This window comes from Setaria viridis, chromosome 5 (assembly GCF_005286985.2).
Source record: "Setaria viridis chromosome 5, Setaria_viridis_v4.0, whole genome shotgun sequence".
Taxonomy (NCBI): domain Eukaryota; kingdom Viridiplantae; phylum Streptophyta; class Magnoliopsida; order Poales; family Poaceae; genus Setaria; species Setaria viridis.
Window position 1 is genome coordinate 1222880 of NC_048267.2, and position 19877 is coordinate 1242756.

Here is a 19877-nt window from a genome sequence, read left to right on the forward strand (position 1 = left end):
AATTTGTAAATAGCTTTCGACACACTGCCTGGAATATAGGGTGTGTTTGGATGCACACTACACTTTGTCATGTCCTATGATGGCAGAGGCACAAAACATGACCGTGCTTTGTTCTTCTTTTAGCACGCCACACGAAACTCAGTTTATTATTAAGCTTAATCGTGTCATAGTTTATCGACGCCACAGCTTTCATGGCGGAACATCCAGCAGACCCTATGCGCGCCACAGGGTACGTGGTGTGGCAACTCATGGCCTTCACCTTCTTTTTTCTTTCATTTTAAGAGTGACTAGACAACACTCGAATATTTTTTGGGTTTGATTTTTTTTCAACCTATGAAATCATGCCACGTAGCTACGTTAGGAGAAAGAAAATCGAATGATCAACACACCAGAGTTCAATCGATCTTATGGACAGAGAGAAAAAAATCGGCTGAAAACCAGACTACCATCAACCTAAAAATGGCCGTCAATACCCCCCCAAAATATTAACCTGCTGCTCCACAAGAAGTCTAGCAGCGGCGGCGGCGGCGGCGGCGGCCGCTCCACTCCGGCCTTTCTTTCCTAGCGGCGACGACAGGGCGAGCGGCCACCGCGAGGTCTTCGTCGGGGACTTTGCCGGCGATGAGCATCCGGCAGGTATGCCCGCCTATTCCCTTCCCTTCCCTTCCCTTCCCTCCCTGCTGTGCGAAATCGAACACGCCAAACCCTTATGTATGCTATTTGTATTCAGATCTGAGGTTCCGCCCTTGCCGAGAGGGATCTGTCATCTGTTATGTTCTTGGCCAAACGACCGCCTTGGTCGTCTCAGATTAGCAGGCTCTGCGTCCTCCACGCCGTTTCCTGGAACCTTTGGTGGAGGGCGGTGCGTTACAGTGGCGGCGGCGACAATGCCACTCCAGGGGCCTCTGTCCGGCTGTCGGAGCTTTTTTGGCCGGCGCGGGTGCACGCCAGTAGCGTTATTGGGCAAGCTCTGGAACGGGGGAGGTGGTCGGATTCTGTGGAGCTGGAGCTGGAGAGGCTTCATGTCGACCTCGACCCCTTTGTTGTCAACCTGGTGCTCCGAGGTGTTTCAGACTCAGAGACGGCAGTTCGCTTTTACTGGTGGGCAGAGTCTAGGCCCGGATTTGACCATACGCAGTCCGCGATAGCATACATTTTGAGCCTGCTGTTTATAGATGGGGACTTTTCTCTGCTGTCGGAGTTCCTCGAGAGAGTGAGGAGTCAGGGGGTGGCACTGCATCGCTCTCTTTATCGGATCCTCTTGTCCAACTACGTCAGGGCAGGCAAGTTCGATTCAGTCATCCAGACATTTGATGACATGGTTACGTCCGGTTGCCGTGAGTTCGGTGTGGACTACAACAGGTTCATAGGCGTCCTGGTTAAGAATTGCTGTTTTGATTTGGTGGAGAAGTATTACGACATGGCACTTGACAAAGGTTTTTGCCTGACTCCATTCACTTATTCAAGATGGATATCTGCACTGTGCCAATCAAACCGTATTGAGCTTGTAGAGGAGCTTCTGGCGGATATGGATAAATTTGGGTGCTTTCCAGACATTTGGGCATGTAATATATATGTTGACTATTTGTGTAGACAAAATAGGTTGCCTGATGCCTTGAAGATGCTGGAGAAGATGGGGATAAAAGGAACCGGTCCAGATGTTGTCACATACACAGCAGTTGTTGGTTGTTTATGTGATAACAAGCAGTTTGCAGAAGCAGTCGAGCTTTGGGAGGAAATGGTGAGGAGGGGACTTAAACCTGATACCATTGCTTGTGGTGTATTGATATTTGGGTTGTGCAAGAATGACAAGGTCGATGAGGCTTTTGAGCTAGCATTGAGGATGCTGAGTCTGGATTTAGAACTCAATGTCTGTATTTACAATGCCCTGATAAGTGGCTTCTGGAGATCTGGAAGCATTAGTAAAGCCTTCAAAATCATATCCTTCATGAGGAAAAACGGGTGTGAGCCAGATGTTGTCACATACAATATTGTTTTAAACCATTACTGCGACGCAGGTATGGTGAAGGACGCTGAAGACTTGATGAAGAAGATGGAAATGAGTGGGGTAAATCCTGACCGGTACAGCTATAATCAAATGTTAAAAGGATTATGCAAAGCTCATCAACTGGACAAGGCATTTGCTTTTGTTGCTGATCATATGGAAGTTGGTGGGTTCTGTGATATTGTATCCTGTAACATACTGATTGATGCATTTTGCAAGGCAAGAAAGGTAAACTCTGCGTTGAAGCTATTCAAAGAAATGGGATATAAGGGAATACAACCAGATGCTGTGACATATGGAACTCTGATTAATGGTCTCTACGGTGTGGGATACCACAATTTAGCTGAAGAAACTTTTGAGCAAATGTTGAAGGCCCAGATTGTTCCTAATGTTAATCTGTACAATATTATGCTCCATAACCTGTGTAAAGCTGGTCATTTTAAACAAGCTCAGAAAATTTTCTCGCAGATGATTCAGATGGAAGTCTCACCGGATATTATTACTTTCAATACACTCATATATTGGCTTGGGAAAAGCTCAAGGGCAATTGAAGCCCTTGATCTGTTCAGGGATATGAGAGCTAGAGGGATAGAACCTGATAGCTTGACGTTTAGGTATTTGATCAGTGGTCTCCTGGAGGAGGGGAAAGCTACACTAGCTTATGAGGTATGGGAATATATGATGGATAATGGCATTATTCTCGACAGGGATGTTTCGGATAGGCTGATAAATGTGCTTAGATTGAAGAACAAGTAGGAGCTAAGCTTATGCAGAACTTCAGCCTCTTGTGGAGATCTTTCGCCTGGTGTAGGCTCTATGAAGCTACCTATCATCAGAGGTTAAAGGCCTAAGCTTCTTTGGTTGCTTCTAAGCCCATAGCTGTGCTGTTGAACACAGCTTTGCTGAGCAACTTGTTTCAGTGTTGGACCACCAGACCCCCAAAGCAGACCACAAGAGAAACAGTGGCTAGGTATGTTTCATTTTGGCCTACTGAATGTTCCGAGTGAACTTTTATCATATAAGCAGGCTTATTGGAGCCAGGTCACTGTAGTTGAACAAGTTTATCAAAAGGTGTAGGTACTAATCTAGTCTGATTATTGCAAATAAACTATACAAGATTATCTAGAGCAACTATACCAAGATAATACTTTCTATGGTACATGTGAACCGTGCCTTTTGCTAACTGAAGACCTGACATTTATTGATGATCGAACATTGTTGCACCCGGTGTACGGAACGTTTTGTTTTTCTGGGATCGTATTTAATTTTAGTTTTTTATGCTTGATTTGAAAGTATTTGAACTTGGGTATTTATCCAACACAAAGCTCTCTCAAAATTGCAGGTGTGGTTTTCAGCATCAGCAAGTGCAATATTGTTATCAGGTTCTCAACTATTTCATGACAAAGTTTGCGTGGTGGCTTACTTTGGCATAGAGAAGGTATTGTGAGGCACATCTTCACCTTCTCTAGTAATATCTATCACATTTTTCTTCAAATTAAATTGTCTTTACACTGTAATCAAATACTGTCTCACATGAACCCTGCTGAAGTATTACACCACTTTACATGAACCCAAGCATAACCATTGTTCTAATTTTTCTTGTCAGGCTCCTAGGACTAGGTCTTTTTATGTTATAAGCTGCAATGAAGGATCCTCAGGTGAGTTTGCTTTCTATTCCCATCAGTCCTTCATTCTTTAGAATAAACATGATTGCTGGTTGATTTTATACAGCCTAAGTGCAAGTTTTTTTTGTTCCCTTCAGCAGACTGCAAGTGGTGGGCTGTATGGATTTTTTGCATGCCAAACAGTTAATTTTCTTTCTTAAAGTTTTTGGGTAATCTGATATTTCTGTGGGTAGCTAGACCTAAACATGAGCAAGTACACAAAAATTGCACTTAAAGAAATAGTATCACAGATGCTATGGGTCTATGTATTTAGCAATTGTGGTACCAGTTGTGAGATTGTTCTCAATTTGTTTGAATTATTCATTCTTTAATGTCAAGGCCTCTGTTTTTTTCCCTTCTTGGACAATTTGTTCTTTAATGCTGAGGTCTCCGTTTTTTTTTCTTGCTGATATACTCACAATGGACTAATGATGCTTTCAACACTGCCATTTACCCACTTCTTTTTGGTCTTCTTCAGGCAGTTGAATTATGTTACTTAAAGACTTTTTTTTTGTGCAGGATATTCAGAGCACATCAGATTTGCAGGTACTAATGGAGCGCAGAGTCTGCAACCAAATCCAAGGGCCACTGGTGCTCCTACAGGAGATTCTGGTTCCTGTCAGTAGCTAGTACAACTTAAAGGCAGATCATCTTGTTCAATCATTTATTGCAGCACCAGTACAACTTAATGAAATATCCAGCACATCAAAGTGTTCCATTGGCTCCAATACAAAATGCGATTCATCATATGCCAGGTAATGTCCATGTTTATAAGTCTATCCTAGCGGGTAAATTAATAGGCTTCAGTTTAAGATTTATATTTTTCATGTTCTCCTTAGCTTTGATATACTGCCTCTGCCTTCGACTCAAGGTATGCACATTTTCTGTCAGACGATTTCCTTCTCTTTCTCGGTCTCACCCATTGGTGCTACATTGGCTCAGTGTAGGCGATTGTCGTGCTACTGTTAATCTGTTATTCGAGAATGTGTTTGGCTTGCTCTGTTGATAAACAAGCATTTACTGTCCAGTGACTGGTTGCTCTACGTTAAATTCATATCCATTTCAGATTAATACTTTTATCCCTGTTTCATTTTGTAAGCTGTGTTATTAAGGTATAAGTTTCTGCACCAAAATGACTTGACTACACCATGTCCTTGTCAGGCTGATTACCCTGTATACTTATTTTGCTATCCCTAGTTTGATGTCTTCTAAATAAGTTAGTCATTAATTTATTTTCTGGGATATACACCTGGCATCCCTAGTTTGTCTTTGTTGCCCAATGAACTTGTGGAAAATTATGTCGTACTCTGTTCACATTATTGACTCTTATGGTGCTGCTCTTATGTTGCTGCAGCATGGTTGTGGATATTGGTGTGACTAAAGCACCACATGCTGGTGCTACTGGCAGTGCTATGTCATCTGAGATGCCCTCCTCAGTGGCATCGAGCAACCATGTTCCTTTTACGCCATCAGAGATACCAGGGAAGCACTTGGGAACTACACTGGTACCCCTTTCCTGCCTTGAGATTCTGACATCTTGCTTGATTCCCCAGATCAGGGTGACATAGGTAATTGCTCGCCTTTGATGTATCTTGTTCATCAGCTAATATGTAGCATCCTTACTGAACCATAATGTTTTCATGTTTAACCCTTTTTCCAGTGGAGTATTTCGCTGATGCCATGAACGTATCTCAATCAGATGAGGAGAAACCATAGTGAAGCCGTTCAGGTTCAGGAAGGACTCGCATCTCTCTTGTAGTAGTGTCAGTTTGCTGTGATGCCCGTACCGCAGCAAATCTAACTTTGTATCCTTCCCCACAAGTGGGGTAACAAACTCTGTAATTGGCCTTTGCTACTAGATAATTTTGTAGTGGTTTAAATCCCATTTCTTTTGAATAAACAGATGATTGGTGTAGCCTTTGCCAGATGAAAAAAAGTTCAGTTGGTGACTGTCAAACCTTACATCAGGAACTCTTGGTATTTGCTACAGAAGTAAACAGTGGGTACGGGTTAAACTCCTTCCCTTTAGCCAGCTGTGTTGTCTTGCACTTGCACGGGCAATGGCCCAGTGTAGAAATTTGGCTTTTGGTTTGGAAGATGTTCCAGTGCTTTACATGGGGGTTCCAGCCGAAATTTGACTTGTTTTATGTAAATTCTGAACGTTTAACTCATGTTTATTGAATATGCTTAGGCGATCTGACTGTAATGCAAAGCGCACGAGTCTGGGAGCTGCCCAAATGTTGGTGCCTCGGCTCGGCTCGGAGGTACCCGACTCTCTCAGCAGCTGCAGGTGGAGCGATGCTTTTTTTGGGGTTTAGTTTGGAAATTTGAAATCTGAGACTTTATTTCAAACCTCATTGAATTCTTTGGTATTTCGTTCATATAAATCCAAAATAAGCCGAACAACTAATGAGAGGAAGAGAATTGATTAATGCTTCCTCCGTCTTAGAATACAGCTATGTTCAGACTTTTTTAAAGTCAAATATTTTTAACTTTAACTGCGAATAGAGAATAATCATAGACTAATGGTATAAAAATTCTGTTAACTACTATAATATGTCACATTTTTATTTAAAATAAATTATTTTTAAAGGTATTGTTGGTCAAAGTTAAAAAAAATTTAATTTTTTTAAAAAGCTAAACGTATCTATATTTTAGGGAAGGATGGAGTAAATCATTTTAGCTGGGATCATCTCATTCAGATGCAATGACCAAGCTCTTGTTCTGGCTCATTTTCCAACTACAGCAGCATTACATCAGCAATATCATATCCCGAGGAGCAACCTTCTGAAATCGAACGGCCACCGTTTCTTCGAGTTCGAAACGAGACTGCCGTTGATGCTCCATGTACCCTTTTTCAAAGCAATCCTCATCCAACTGAGAAATTGCACATAATCTCAAAACAGACCCCCCAAAAGTCCAAAACTATTCGATGGATGGTATTTCGCTTGGCTTAGAGGACCACAATGAAAATGTTGTTGCTCACAAGTCACCACTACGTGGCGTGCTCTTTACGCGATTTCCATGCCGTCGCCTCAAAAGGCTTAGGACATGCACGGCCGAACGCTGTATCCAAGCTAGGTTTCGATCGTTTAGGCTCACAGATCACACGCTGGCAGCGAGTGTTGATAAGCTAGAAAGATCCATGTCGAGGGAGAGCGATGTCCCGGAGGCGGCGCGGGCGCCGGAGTCGATGGCATGGGGCACGCCGCCGGCGCTGTACCTGTCTTACGGCATGGTCTCGCTCAGGGGCCGGCGCCCGGCGCTGACTGATGCCGTGGCGGCCGCGCAGTCGTTCACGGCGCTGTCGCCGCCCCTGGGCCTGGACTACTTCGCGGTGCTCGATGGCGGCCTCCTCGGCACTGCCGCCGCCATCGCCGAGCGGATCGACGGCGAGCTGCGCAGCGAGGCGCCGCGGTTTCGCGGTGGGGCGTCGCACGACGTGGCGGGGTGGTGGAGGATGGTCATCGGGGAGGCGTTCCAGACCGTCAATGGCGAGGTGGTGGCCAGCGGCGGCGCCGGCGCGACGGCTCTCGTCGCGCTGGTCCTGGAGAAGTACATCGTGGTCGTGAAGTGCGGCGGCGGCGCCTCCAAGGCCGTGCTATCCCGCGGCGGCGAGCACGTGGGGCTCACTCCTGACCGCTGGGTAAAGCTCTTCCTGCTCTCTTCATTCGTGTGTCTGTCCCACTGAGCATATCCAATTCATTCATTTTTTAATCAATAATTCAACGGTGAGATGAATAGAAGTATATAGGTAAATAGTGGATCAACAACGGTTGACATAAGCCATGTGGTTGAGATAAGCAGAGTTTTTGAGTAAGGCTCGCCCAATGACCCAACAGCTCAGAGCTAGTTCTTTTTTGATAAAACATCGCAGTTTTCATATCTCTTTCGTATCATTTTGGGCTACAGATCTGAATTTGTACAAATACAGATCAAAAATTTATATGTGCATTCCCAGCCAAACATGGCAGATGAGAAGCAGAGTGTGGCCGACTCCATCTCCAACGTTCTGCAGACTAGCCGTCGTTCGTTCGGTACGTGACATTCAAAGCAAGATTGCTCTCTGTCAGTAACTCTGTACGTGACATTCGAACGTGGCGTGGCTCGTCGCAGGGAGCTCATCGTACGAGCCGCCGCCGGTGACGGCGGAGCCTGACGTGGTGGCGGTGGAGCGGAAGCAGGCTCAGGACGACTTCCTGATCCTGGCAAGCGACGGGCTCTGGGGCGCCGTGACGGCGGCGTCGGCGTGCGGCCTCGTCCGCCGGAGGCTGGTGACGACCCCGAGGGTCGCCAGGCCAAGGGAGCCGCCGCAGGGGCTCGCCGACCGTGCTCGCCAAGGAGCTCGCCGAGCAGGCGGTGCGCGCCGGCAGCCAGGACAACGTCAGCGTCGTCCTCGTCCTCTTCAGGGACTTCTGGCCTTCTGGGCGCGCGCACGGTCCTGTGGAATCAAATCAAACTTTGTTGCATGCTGGTAATGTTGTTATTATGGATTTGGGAAAACTGAGTTAACTGAACTTGACGCACATTTGAACTTTTCGAAATTGATGTTGAGATTGCAAGTTCTGCGAGCTGAAACTTCTGATGACGTTTTACCAGCAAGCCGATTTTTATGTGAAACAAAATGGTTAGGCTCAACAATGGTAAAATAGGCTACCCATTAAAGAGTGCTGTGATGACTTGAGAATGTACCAGGTGCTCCCGCGACTAAGGAACACACTAAAAATGGCATGGAAAATTCAACAAAAAAAAATCTAAATGGATATAATGATCTATGTTCATGCAAAATTTGAGGTTAAACAAAATTTTGTGCAAGGAGAGAAAAAAGAAGAGCAACAAGTAGTTGGGTGGATCCGCAATCCGCTGCAGTTCGATCACATGCAATTTTTTCCTTTTTTTTTCCTTGCATAAAATTTTATTCAACCTCAAACTTTGCATGCGTATAAATCATTGTATTCTCAATTCATTCATACTTTTTTTTAAAACGTTTTCATTCATTTTTTGATGTGTTTTTAATTTCGGGAGCACCTAATTGGGTGGGATACTGGGATCCCTTGACGTTTAAGTGAACTGTGCCCATTTACATTCCCCAAATCTAGGTCTGATTCTAGTAACCAAACATGCTTTTATGGATTTTGGATGACACTATGATATGAACTTACAGACCATTCCAATGAAACTTTCGTCTATCATATATTTGTATACTAGATGTATAGTAGCCTTGCATCTGTCTATGTGTTGAATTTAGTGGTTTTTCCTTTTAGAATGAGGTACACATGCAATTTATTTGGAATACAATGAGTATAAGTTTAATTGGTGCCAATTATGTGTGCCCAAATGAAATTTCTTCAGTAATAGGTCCCACCTACAAGACCTATGGTACCTTTCACCTAACACGGTATCTTCTTACCGTCAGAGTGAATCCAGTGTCTAGGAATGATTCCGTTGTCCTTTATATTCCCCTACACACTTCTCGCTATTAACCCTAAATCTCAAACGCTTCACCACCGCCACAAAACATACTCTCATCTTACCCTCTTCACTGATCGGTGACCCTTTCAAGTTGCTGCACAACCAAACTGGTTTATGATACTCCAACAGGTCTCGAAGTTCTTCACAAATAGGTTGGCTCTTCCTTTGTTTCCTGTGTTTTCATCATTGTTTTTACTTGTATAGTTTTGTGGATTAAGAACTTTGAATTCTTTGAAGGATTGTGAGTGCTAAACCTATCTTACAGTTATTTTCATGTATGTGCAAGGAATCACGTAGATTCATTTACTCAATCGTGAATTGTTGTATAAGTTTTTCATATTTTTTAGGTGTCGTGATATTTTTACTTGTATGTGCAAGGAATCGCGTAGATTCATTTCCTGTGTTTTCATCATTGTTTTTACTTGTATAGTTTTACCCGCAAAAAAAGGTGATACACAGGAAAAGATTAACATGGTTTTTTATGTGGAACATGCTTTTCTTGTAGTAGTCACGTCCAAAGAATTTCTTTCATGTTTCTTGCTAACTTGTTTGAAATTTTTCACACTGCCCATTCAATGTTGTGTTCTGTGCAGGTCAGATTTTAGATCAACTTAGCCAATCGATCTTATCTGAATTTGTACCACATTCTTAAACAGGCAATGCGAGGAATTTCAAAAGTCAAGCATATAAACATTGCAAAATTCATTGGAGGAGTACCACATCACATACTCATAAAAAGATCCCAGCTTAATTGATTTCCTTATCAATTCTCTTGCTTTTGGTAGTTGTTAGAGCCTATTTTTGATATGAAGGAAAACCCCAAGTTTCAATTCAGATTTGAACTAAATCTTCGTTTAAAAAAAGATTTGAACTAAATCTGAAGATTTCGAAGTAAAAAATCTCCGAGATTTGTTTGAAACCTGAATTGAACCTTGGGGTTTTATATGTATCCAAAATAAGCCCAACAATTAATGAGAGTAAGAGAATTGGTCAGCAAGTCATTTCTTTTGGGATCTTTTTATGAGTATGTGATGACGATGCTCCAGTTGTGACCTTTTTGAACTTAAACCTCCAGTTGTGACTCACTTTCCATTTGCAAGCATGATCACATCATATCCGGAGGAGCAACCATCCAAATCGAGCGGCCGCCATTTCCAATTCTGTAACGAGGTTGCCGTGGAGGCCTTGACGATCCTCCAAGTGTCATTTATCGAATTAGCCCTCATTCTACAGAGAAATTGTAAAAAAAATCTCAAAATACTACTGCTAGTTCTCACTTGATAGGCAAAAGCAAAACTGCAAAAGGTGACGCGAGAACAGAGAAGCGGCTTCTCTGATATTTCTCTTGTTGTGGAGGACCAAAATGAAAATATTGTTTCTCACGCGAGTCATCGCCACGGCTTGCTGCTAGCCTGCTACGCGATTTCATCGCTGTTGCCTCCTCATCGAACGCAGCAATGCATGCATCACCGTCCAGGCGACCAGGCTAGGTTTCGATCTCGTCGGCGCATAAATGCCATGCTGGTAGCCAGTGTTCCTACGATAGGTAGATTCATGTCGAGCAAGAGCGACGTCCCGGCGGCGGCGGCGGCGACCGAGACGCTGGCGTGGGGCGAGTCGCCGGCGCTGTACGTGTCGTACGGCATGGTCGCTGACAAGGGCATGCGCCCGGCGCTGACCAGCGCCGTGGTGGCGGCGCCGTCGTTCACGGTGCTGTCGCCACCCATGGGCCTGGACTACTTCGCGGTGTTCGACGGCGGCCACCTCGGCGCGGCCGCCGCCGTCGAGCGCCTGCGCGTGCGGCTGGCCGCAGCTATCTCCGAGCAGATCGACGGCGAACTTAGCAGCGAGGCCCCGCGGTTCGGTGCTGCGGCGCCGGCGCACGACGTGGTTGTTGGGTGGTGGAAGACAGTCATCCAGGAGGCGTTCCGGGCCGTCTACGAGGAGGTGGCCAACGACGGCGAGGACGCGGCCGTCTTTGGCGCGACGGCGTTCGTCATCACGCTGGTCCTGGAGAAGTACACCGTGATAGCGAGTTCCGGCGACTCCAAGGCCGTGCTATGCCGCGACGGCGAGCACGTCGAGCTCACTCCCGCTCCCGATGAGCGAAGGGTAAGTAAAAGCTTCTTGCTCCAATCATCCTCATGCCTGTCCAAAGTCCGATAAATGTCTGTTGTCCGTCAGGTTTCAGGACGCCTCTTTCATTGATTTTTAGATGAATACATGAACTAGTTGTACGAGCGACCTCTTGTACGACTATTTTTCCCTTTGAATTTTGAATTAGTTTTGTAATTCGTGGAGGCGCCAAACTGAGGAATCAAATACCGTTCCCTTTGAATTTTGAATTAGTTTTGTAATGCACATGAGAAAGGCCAAACACCCGGTTCATATTGATCGTCCATTTCGCCTTTCTCATATGCATTCTTAAATTCTTGATTTTCTCATTTTAACCAAGATTCTTTTCACCTACCCTCCATGACACAAATCTTGAAGCACATATAGGCACACATAGTTTAGATCGCCCATTCCATTCCTCGCTACTCATATGCATTCAGTCTTTGATTCTTTTTTAACTTACCTTTATGATTCTTTTCACCTATCCCTTGTCCTTTAGGAAGCAGCTCCTCTGCAGTTGGGTCCCTGAACCAAAGCTGCAGCACTCTACCGCAGAGGAGCCCTGTCCGTCCCTTGAGGCCTTGAGCCAAACGAGTGGCCCTAAGAGCCATTTGTGCAGAGGGACACCTACTGTGCATGAATGAATCATATAAAAGCGTAGGAGTTTGAGTTAAATTATTTCTTTGTACACATGATGAACAGGTAAATAGTGCACAAGATGAGAAGCAGAGCCTGGAGAACGCAGCCAGTCAAGTTTTCGCTCCCACCTCCAAGCTTGGCAACTTCGTTCAGATCACTCTCCCATCTGGTACGTAAGCTCTGCTCATGAGCTCATCTGCTGCTTCCATTCAGAGCTGTAGCTGCATATGCTTAACTGCTCGTGTCATCGTGTGGATAACAATGGATAACAACGTGTTTCAGGGAGCTCCGCGTACAACGAGCCGCCGGGGGTGGTGATCCCGGAGCTGGACGTGGTGGCGGTGGAGCGGAAGGCGCAGGACGACGAGTTCCTGATCCTGGCCAACCACGGGCTCTGGGGCGCCGTGCCGCCGGCGTCGGCGTGCGCCTTCGTGCGGCGGAGGCTGGGGAAGACCTCGCGGATCACCATGCCGTGGGAGGCGCCGGTGGACGCCGCCAGGGGCTCACCGGCGGCCGTGCTCGCCAAGGAGCTCGCCGACAAGGCGCTGTACGCGGGCAGCGAGGACAACGTCAGCGTCGCCATCGTCCTGTTCAAGGACTTCTGGGCGCAGAGCGCCAACAAGTAACAAGTCATTGGCCGTTCGTTTCGTTCGCTACATCAATTTATCTGCATCAATTGAGGTTACTGAACTAACGTTTGGATTAATTCGGTTGCCAAGGATTAATAAGGCCGATCAATGTCGCTTGGCTTTTTTTATTATAAATTGCCCGGCTGGAGTGCTAGCTTATCATTTACTTAGCTTGCATTGGCTTGTGTTAGGGACAAACGTAGTACGTTTGTGTGTGTGAGAGAGAGTAATTGTCTTTTAGAAAGAATTTACCAATGTGTGACAATGCCAACTTACATAATAACAATAGTGTTTGATTATTTACCATATCAATATTTAACTCTGCTATCAGTATGACGTATACAGGGTCTATGTCTCCAAATCTTTTAGCATCTAAATATATCCAATATTTCCTCCGTTCCAAATTACTATTCGTTTTGGCTTTCTAGATATATCACTTTTGCTATGTATCTAGAGATAGTATATATCTAGGTGCATATTTAAATATATGTATCTAGAAAAGCCAAAATGAATACTCCATCCGTTCCAAATTGTACTTTTCAGGTTTATAGATATTATTATGCATCTGTCTAGATGCATATTAATATTTATGAAAAACGACCTACAATTTGGAACGGAGGGAGCAGTAATTTGGGACGGAAGGAGTATTAAACTTGTGGACGTGGATCCATGTGGGGATTGAGGTTACTGATGAACTAGACGTTTGAATTTGTTGTTCAAGTTGGTACTATATATTGAGATTATTGCAGTTTCTTCGAATCGACCGATATTACTGTGTGATCGTCGCAGGCAATTATTGATTGTGTTTGGATGAATTTGGTTTTGCACTTGTACACAAGCACTGAGGCTGAGGCACACACTGTAGCGACTGTCCGAGTATGCTGGATTGAAAATCACACAAAAGTAGTGTAGTTCAAATTTCAAAACACACGGAATCGAAAACTCACAGAAAACAGATGAATCAAATTGAAGTGAAAAGAAAACAGGACGAGATGCACAATAATTATAAGCATATATAGATCGCTGATCTTGATCGTTGTATCTCTGCTTATTTTATTTCGTGGGTAGATGATCGAGAATGAGATGCTTCCTGGACAATTTCTCCGGCTGCTGTATGCGTGCTTGGTTGGGTCCGGTTCATCTTACGGTTCCTCTGTAACCCTGCACGCAACGACGCCAAACCATGTCATTCGAAGGAAGAAGAAGATGAGCACGCAACGCATTGCATGTAAGGGGAAATGAAGGAAAAAGGTGGCGGCTGAGCGTGCTTACTGGGTGCAGTCCATGTTTGGGGAGATGGTGAAGCTGATGGAGAGGCCGCAGGTGGCGGGGAGGCCGGCGGCGCGGGCGAAGTCGACGGACGGGAAGCCCCCGGCGGCGGCCTTGACGCAGCTGCAGGCAGCGACGCGGTCGGCGGGCGTGGCGGCGAGCTGGTTGAGCACGCCGAGGCTGTTGCAGCAGATGCCGTAGGGCGTCATCCCGGGCGCCCCCGTGAGGTAGGGCATGCACGGCGCCATGAGCTGCGCCACCTGCGCGCACTGCAGGGCCGCCGCAGCAGCAGGAGCGGAGGCCCCGCCGGCGGCCGCCACCAGGACGAGCAGCGCCGCCGCCGCAGCGAGGGTGGCTGACGACCTGCTGGTGCGGCGGCCCATCGCTGTGGATCGAGCTGGAGGAAGACACTACACGTAGTACGGTGGCGCGTCGTCGTACGTGGAGCTTCCGATGGATCGACCGGGCTGCTGCTAGATGATGAGCTTAGCTTGTCGATGGCGATCGAGCTAGGGCGGCCGCCGGGGGGTATATGTACGTGGTGAGTGGCGTGCGTGGTGTACGTGCATGGGAAGAGTTGTTTCGCCATGTCGTTGGTGCGTCGGACGGATCACGGCAGTTGGGGACGGCACAAGGCGTGAACGAGAATGACGACGTGTGCCAAGAAAGATGACGCCTCGATCGAGTTCATCCGGAGGCCTCTCCAGGCCGAAAAAATAGTCTGGCCCATCGGAAAACCAGGCCCGTCATGCGCAGCACAATGATTCAGCTAGCGGGCCGAACAGCGCCCTACTGGACTTCCGGAAGCCCGTTTGATATTGGACTTCCCGTGTTGGAGATCCGTGCACGCAGGTAGAACCATCGGATGCGTCTCCGCCGCCGCCGCCGTGCTCGTGCGAGCCGCCGCTGCGCCGGCCCCGCGCGTCGCTGCAGGCTGCCGCCTCCCCGTGCTGCAGAGAGGTGTTCGCCTTCGGAGTCGCCGCTCTCGGTGGAAACGGAAAGAAAGACTCTATAGTTACGTAATACGTTGTATAGATAGATAGATAGTAAACTCAATTACTCATCGGTCATCGCCCCTCTCCCCTACCGAATCTGCCCACTGGACCTCTCATGACACAAGCGCAACGTGTCGATCCTTCCTCGACGGCGGCGGCTACGGCAAGACGGGGGATCCAAACAAAGACAACAGCTAGCGGTGTCTAAGGCAAGACAGCAACAAAACAGGTCGACCGACGGTGGAAAGGAGACGACGTTGCCAATGGAGAATACGGTACAATAAAAACATGATACATGCAAACAATAAAAACATGATATATGCAATAAAAAACATGATATATGCAATAAAAAAAAATAGAGTTAGTCTAAAACCCAGGGTTCAAGTTGCCGATCCCCGGCAACGGCACCAGAAAAGCTCGTTGACGGCAGTTAGCGCGCCAATTTGTGAACTGCAAACGTACGGATCATTGTAGCTTTTCCCTTAGAGTATGCTATCTAAGGTTTATCAATCCGTGGATCGACAACAAACTGACTAGGATTTTCCATCTAATCTAACGGATCTGATCCTAACATGAAGCATAGATTGCACATGAAGGATAGCCTTAATAGATATGAATGATAGAGCAAAGATTGATCACATCCACATATATAAATAAGATAACACTACCAGGGGAAATAAGGGCCTGTCGTTTTTTAGTTGCAGCTCTAGCCAAAGCGGCAACCAACGTATCTCGTATCTTGATAAAGAGTCATCTCTCAGAAAGTAGGCCGCTTGGCGGCTCGCAACCGGCCTACTTTCTTATGGTCATCATTGTGAGGTGCGTGTTAACGCCTCTGGTTTCCCAAAGCTTTACCCCAACAACTCCCATAATACTCGCCTCGATTCTACTCAACATTACGCAATTGTTCAGCCTTTTCCCTCCCACATGTTGTTACCATGCAAGGGTAATAGCACCGACTTCCTACGCACTACTAAGATGTATCCGCAAGACATAGACTAATCACCATGATTACATCTATTCCTACTAAGAATATATGCTAGCTAAATATATGAGAATAAGCATGCTAGATCAAAGTAAGCACAAGATTAGATTGATATCACCATCGTGTATACATAAGCCTTGATGATCACAAGGCTCAGCTCCAGAACTCCACCATGGCTTCGCCGCGCAGGGACAACCATGACGGTTAGGGTCTAGCCTAAGCCATCTCCTAGGCAACTTTGAGGACTTGCAGTGGCCATCAACTCCCTTTCGTGTACGCCTTTGGTTTCATCGAGTTCCGGTGGATTGATCTTCGTGCTCAATGAAATATCGGAGTATTTATAGTCTGGAGAGCGCATGGCAGAAATTGGAAGGCGAGAGGAGAAAGGAAAGCCCCAGGCTGATTAGCCTGACCCTTCCTTTTATCCCCTCACGCCCAACTTCGTTGCCAAGTCTCCTCTGATGTTCTGGAAGATTATTTTTGTATGCATGTGGGTCTGACACGTCGATAGCTTCGGGATGAGGTTGATCTTTGATAACTTTTCAAATCTCCGCTTGATCTTCTTTGGTTACTCTTTGATCCTGAAGTGTTACTTGTCATATCTTCACAATCTTAGCTCTTAAGTAATCTTGGAGGAGTGCTTGCAAAAAATAAGTGTTGGAGGGGGCCAGAAGACCTTGGCCAATCGGCTTGGGCTTCACCAGGATGACTTTCTGATCCTGTTGGCCTTCGTCTTTAACAGGTTTGTTGCTTGTTCAAGGCTTTATCCAAAAATATGCTTTAGATACAATTTCCTACAAAAACAGAATGACCTCTAAAATACGATGCATATGCGAAAATGGGATTATTTCTAATATAAGAAAATATATGAAAACACCACTTAAATAGCACCAAAAGTATATCAATAACGAGCGTTAACTAGGGTCTAAAATCCTGGGGAGTTGTTTGTGTCCTGGCCAGGGAAAATTCTACTGCCATATATTTAATCATGCTGCGAGCATCTTACCTGCTAAATTGATTCCCAAACTGACTTTTGGTGCAAGCGTGTAGGTTTGTGGATTATATTTACAGATTAAAGAGTCAGCTTTCATGATACCCTTGAGATTGAATCGCATGTTTTTGATGCCTTAAATGTTTACATAAAACTACTGCTCTGTTCTGTTGGCTTGGTGAAGTATAGACTTTGGTCATTACAAGTTAGAAATTAGGTTTCAACCCACATACACAATGCTTTTTCTCGTTCTGAAAAAAAAGAGAGGAGCAATCCCATGTAAAATGTAATGAGACAGAAGTGTTCTCATTTGCCTCGTGATTTCTGATTAGTGGGATGAGACTGAAGTTGTCAAAGTAATTTGTGAGGTCTTGGATCTTCAGGTGGGATTTTGAACCTAATTTTTGTGAGCTCATCTTCGTGTGGTATCTACCCAAATTTCTCATGACGCTGACATAACCATCGATATGGTCTGAATTACATTTGACTTATCGAGCTTACTTCCTTTTTTGTGTTATTGTTCTTACATTCCCCCCCCCCCCCCCCCCCCCCCCTTAAACCATGTGCAGAATCATATGCTAGCTTTAACAGGTCCATATCGAGCAATCGGTGGTTTAGATTTTATGTATTTTGAGTATAATCTGAAGATTAAGGGTGATGGGGCAGTTGATGAAGATTTCAGCAAAGGTTTGCGGGAGCGCTGTGTCTATAGTACTGATGATCCTAATACGCCCACCACTCTTTCACTAGAAAGTTACCTAAGCACGGTGGATATGGTGTGTATGCATGTTCCTTTCGCCTTGGAAGCTTCTTTTGAATGGGAAATCTACTTTTGCTGGCAAAATATCCGCTTCGACTTCTGGCAATACAACTAAAATGGTTCTGTATGACAGTCAAGTGGCTGGCACCAAGACTGAGTTTGGAAGTGGTGGATCTGTTTCGTTAAGTCGTCATATAGTAGCTGTCCCATTAGGTGAGGACCTGTTGCTATATTTTTGTGTCCGTGATAGTTACAATAAATCTAGGCGCCTTAAGTTTGTTATAGGGAATGGTGTGGATGAACGTACTTGCAACCTAGGCACTTACAAGCTGCAGCTAAACATCATCTGGAAGGGTGTCTTCAGACAGAATCGTGCCATGCTGGAGTATTGTGGTGAAGATATATTATTAGGGTGACAGGATATTGGAAACCAAAATTTTCGGACTGAATTCAAATCTTTGAATTGCGCCATTGTTTTCTCTCTCTCTCTCTCTGTTTTTTTTTACACGGAGCCATTCTTTCTCTCTCTCTCTCTTTCTATAGTGTAAGCTTCATTTCTGACGAAGCCATTCTCCAGAACCGGTGGAGATAGCCTATATATCAAAAAGAGCCAATCAAGTGTGTGCGTGAAGAGACGAACCATCCCATAAGCGTGCACTCACACAGGCACACAGCAGCAGGAGCATCAAGAGCTGTTTAAGTAACTACGCGTCTGATCTCAATGAAAACAAGAAACGACGCGAGTGCATTGCAGGTCCTGGCCGACACTCGATCGAACCCACCGGCTGGAGAGATCGGGAGGTTGAACAGCGCCAATGCCGTGCATGCATGCTGGAGGATCCTGCCGGGAGCATCCGTGGATGCGGAGGTTAAACCGCTCCAAACCCAGAGCTGCGACCCCCACGTCGCGACGAAACGCACAGAGCCGCGCGACCTCACCGCAAGACGTACACGTGTTGGCGCGCCCGCGTACCCCTGAGACCCCTCCACGCGACCACGCACGAAGCTACCCAGCATGTGATCGATGTGCCCTAGCGAACGATCGAATCCTTATCCCAGTGCCGACCCATCGATTCCGATCCGGCAGCACGTACGAGCGAGATCAGAGGACCAGACACGTATACGCCAAGAAGGAATCGGTCGATCGGCCCGGCCGGGCATCCATCATCGGCAGCTAGCTAGCTGCTCCATTCCATGGATGACCATGGCCGACGTGTTGGTTGTTATTAGGAGAGTGCATGCGCAACCACTGCTGCTGCCGCGGGCCGCGACGCAACAGCCGGAATCACCGATGCATCCAGGAGGACGAGCCCCCGAGATCACGCGAGATCAGGGGAAAATTTAACAAAACTAGGCCGGGCACAGGCAGCCGGACACGAACCCGGCCGGCACATGGCTCGCCGAATCGTTTTTGGCCGTAGCGACCCCCGCCGGGCAAATGACCCAACCACCGTCGGCTTTCCCGGGTGTCCTCGATCGCCTCCGTTGCGTTGCGCCCTTGTCGTTTCCACAGTAGCGGTCTGCCAAGGCCCGGGTCAACCCCGTTGATGGAGCTCAATGCAAGGTTTAGTTGAGAAGATGAAGCAAAATATTTCGACACTTGGCGACTAGCTAGCCGTCGTCTTCATCTTTCTATATGTAACAGGGAATGGAATTCATTATGGGTTCTTGATACTATAGTTTCTTCTCCTTTTTCTAAGGTGGAATAGGCCGGGATTCCCGTTGATTTAGGTCGTGCATGCTCAAGCAGTCAGGCTGATGGCCAATATAATAGACTCACGTTGTCTATTTTTTTTTTTGTCGTGGTCGCGTTTTTCAGAAATGGCTGTCCCAAAAATTATATAGTTGCTTGAGTTTCAAAGAGCATTTATTTGACACGTGTCCAATATGAACTCATCATCGTCTCTCTCTCTCTCTCTACGAAGTGCAAGGGTTCTTTTTCCTTGAAAAGAAGAAGAGGAGGAGCAAGCAGGTTGGTCTACGGATTATTGCAATTGATGTTTTACGTTCCGTTAGGCGCAGCAAGAGAATGCATTGCATTGCATGCATTATGTGGTATTATGCAAATGGAAAACATGCATTGTGAATTTGTCGTGCTCAAATTATTCAACTACAACATAGCCCCAGAATGTACACTCCAGGTACAGTTGAGTTTCAAATAGTACATGACACTTGGCGAGTGCCAACTCGACCCTTTTTTTTAGCAAGTATGGCAGGTGCTCGGCCTTTTCATTATAGTAGAAAGCAGGTAAAGTATTTACAGTGAGAGCTCAGTGGAGTCTCAGCAAATGGAACAAGAGGAAAAAAAAACTATATACACAGTAATTGAACTACATCCTATTGGTGAAAAACT

General features: G+C 46.1%; 2 protein-coding genes across 3 annotated transcripts; one reads left to right on the forward strand and one right to left on the reverse strand.

Moving 5' to 3' along the window:
* The first annotated feature begins 401 nt into the window (after positions 1-401).
* Positions 402-5631, forward strand: LOC117857391 (uncharacterized). Of its 2 annotated transcripts, none has more exons than XM_034740034.2 (7): positions 402-636; positions 731-2975; positions 3348-3443; positions 3612-3663; positions 4189-4540; positions 5024-5237; positions 5330-5631. In XM_034740034.2, exon 2 carries the CDS (start codon positions 773-775, stop codon positions 2759-2761), a length of 1989 nt encoding a protein of 662 aa, XP_034595925.1. In that variant the 5' UTR covers positions 402-636; positions 731-772; the 3' UTR covers positions 2762-2975; positions 3348-3443; positions 3612-3663; positions 4189-4540; positions 5024-5237; positions 5330-5631. The 2 variants fall into 2 exon arrangements, with proteins under 2 accessions (XP_034595925.1, XP_034595924.1); XM_034740033.2 differs by having other exon boundaries at positions 4189-4424.
* Positions 5632-13410: 7779 nt separating this feature from the next.
* LOC117859060 (non-specific lipid-transfer protein 1) lies at positions 13411-14588 on the reverse strand. Its single transcript, XM_034742236.2, has 2 exons — positions 13797-14588; positions 13411-13685 (listed from the first exon to the last, which is right to left on the reverse strand). The coding sequence occupies exons 1-2, from the start codon at positions 14174-14176 to the stop codon at positions 13667-13669; spliced, it is 399 nt and encodes a 132-aa protein (XP_034598127.1). The 5' UTR covers positions 14177-14588; the 3' UTR covers positions 13411-13666.
* Positions 14589-19877: the final 5289 nt, after the last annotated feature.

Excerpts from the sequence above, each read along its gene's own strand:
- LOC117857391 (XM_034740034.2), top strand. The coding sequence starts at position 773 with ATGTTCTTGGCCAAACGACCGCCTTGGTCGTCTCAGATTAGCAGGCTC.
- LOC117859060 (XM_034742236.2), bottom strand. The coding sequence starts at position 14,176 with ATGGGCCGCCGCACCAGCAGGTCGTCAGCCACCCTCGCTGCGGCGGCG.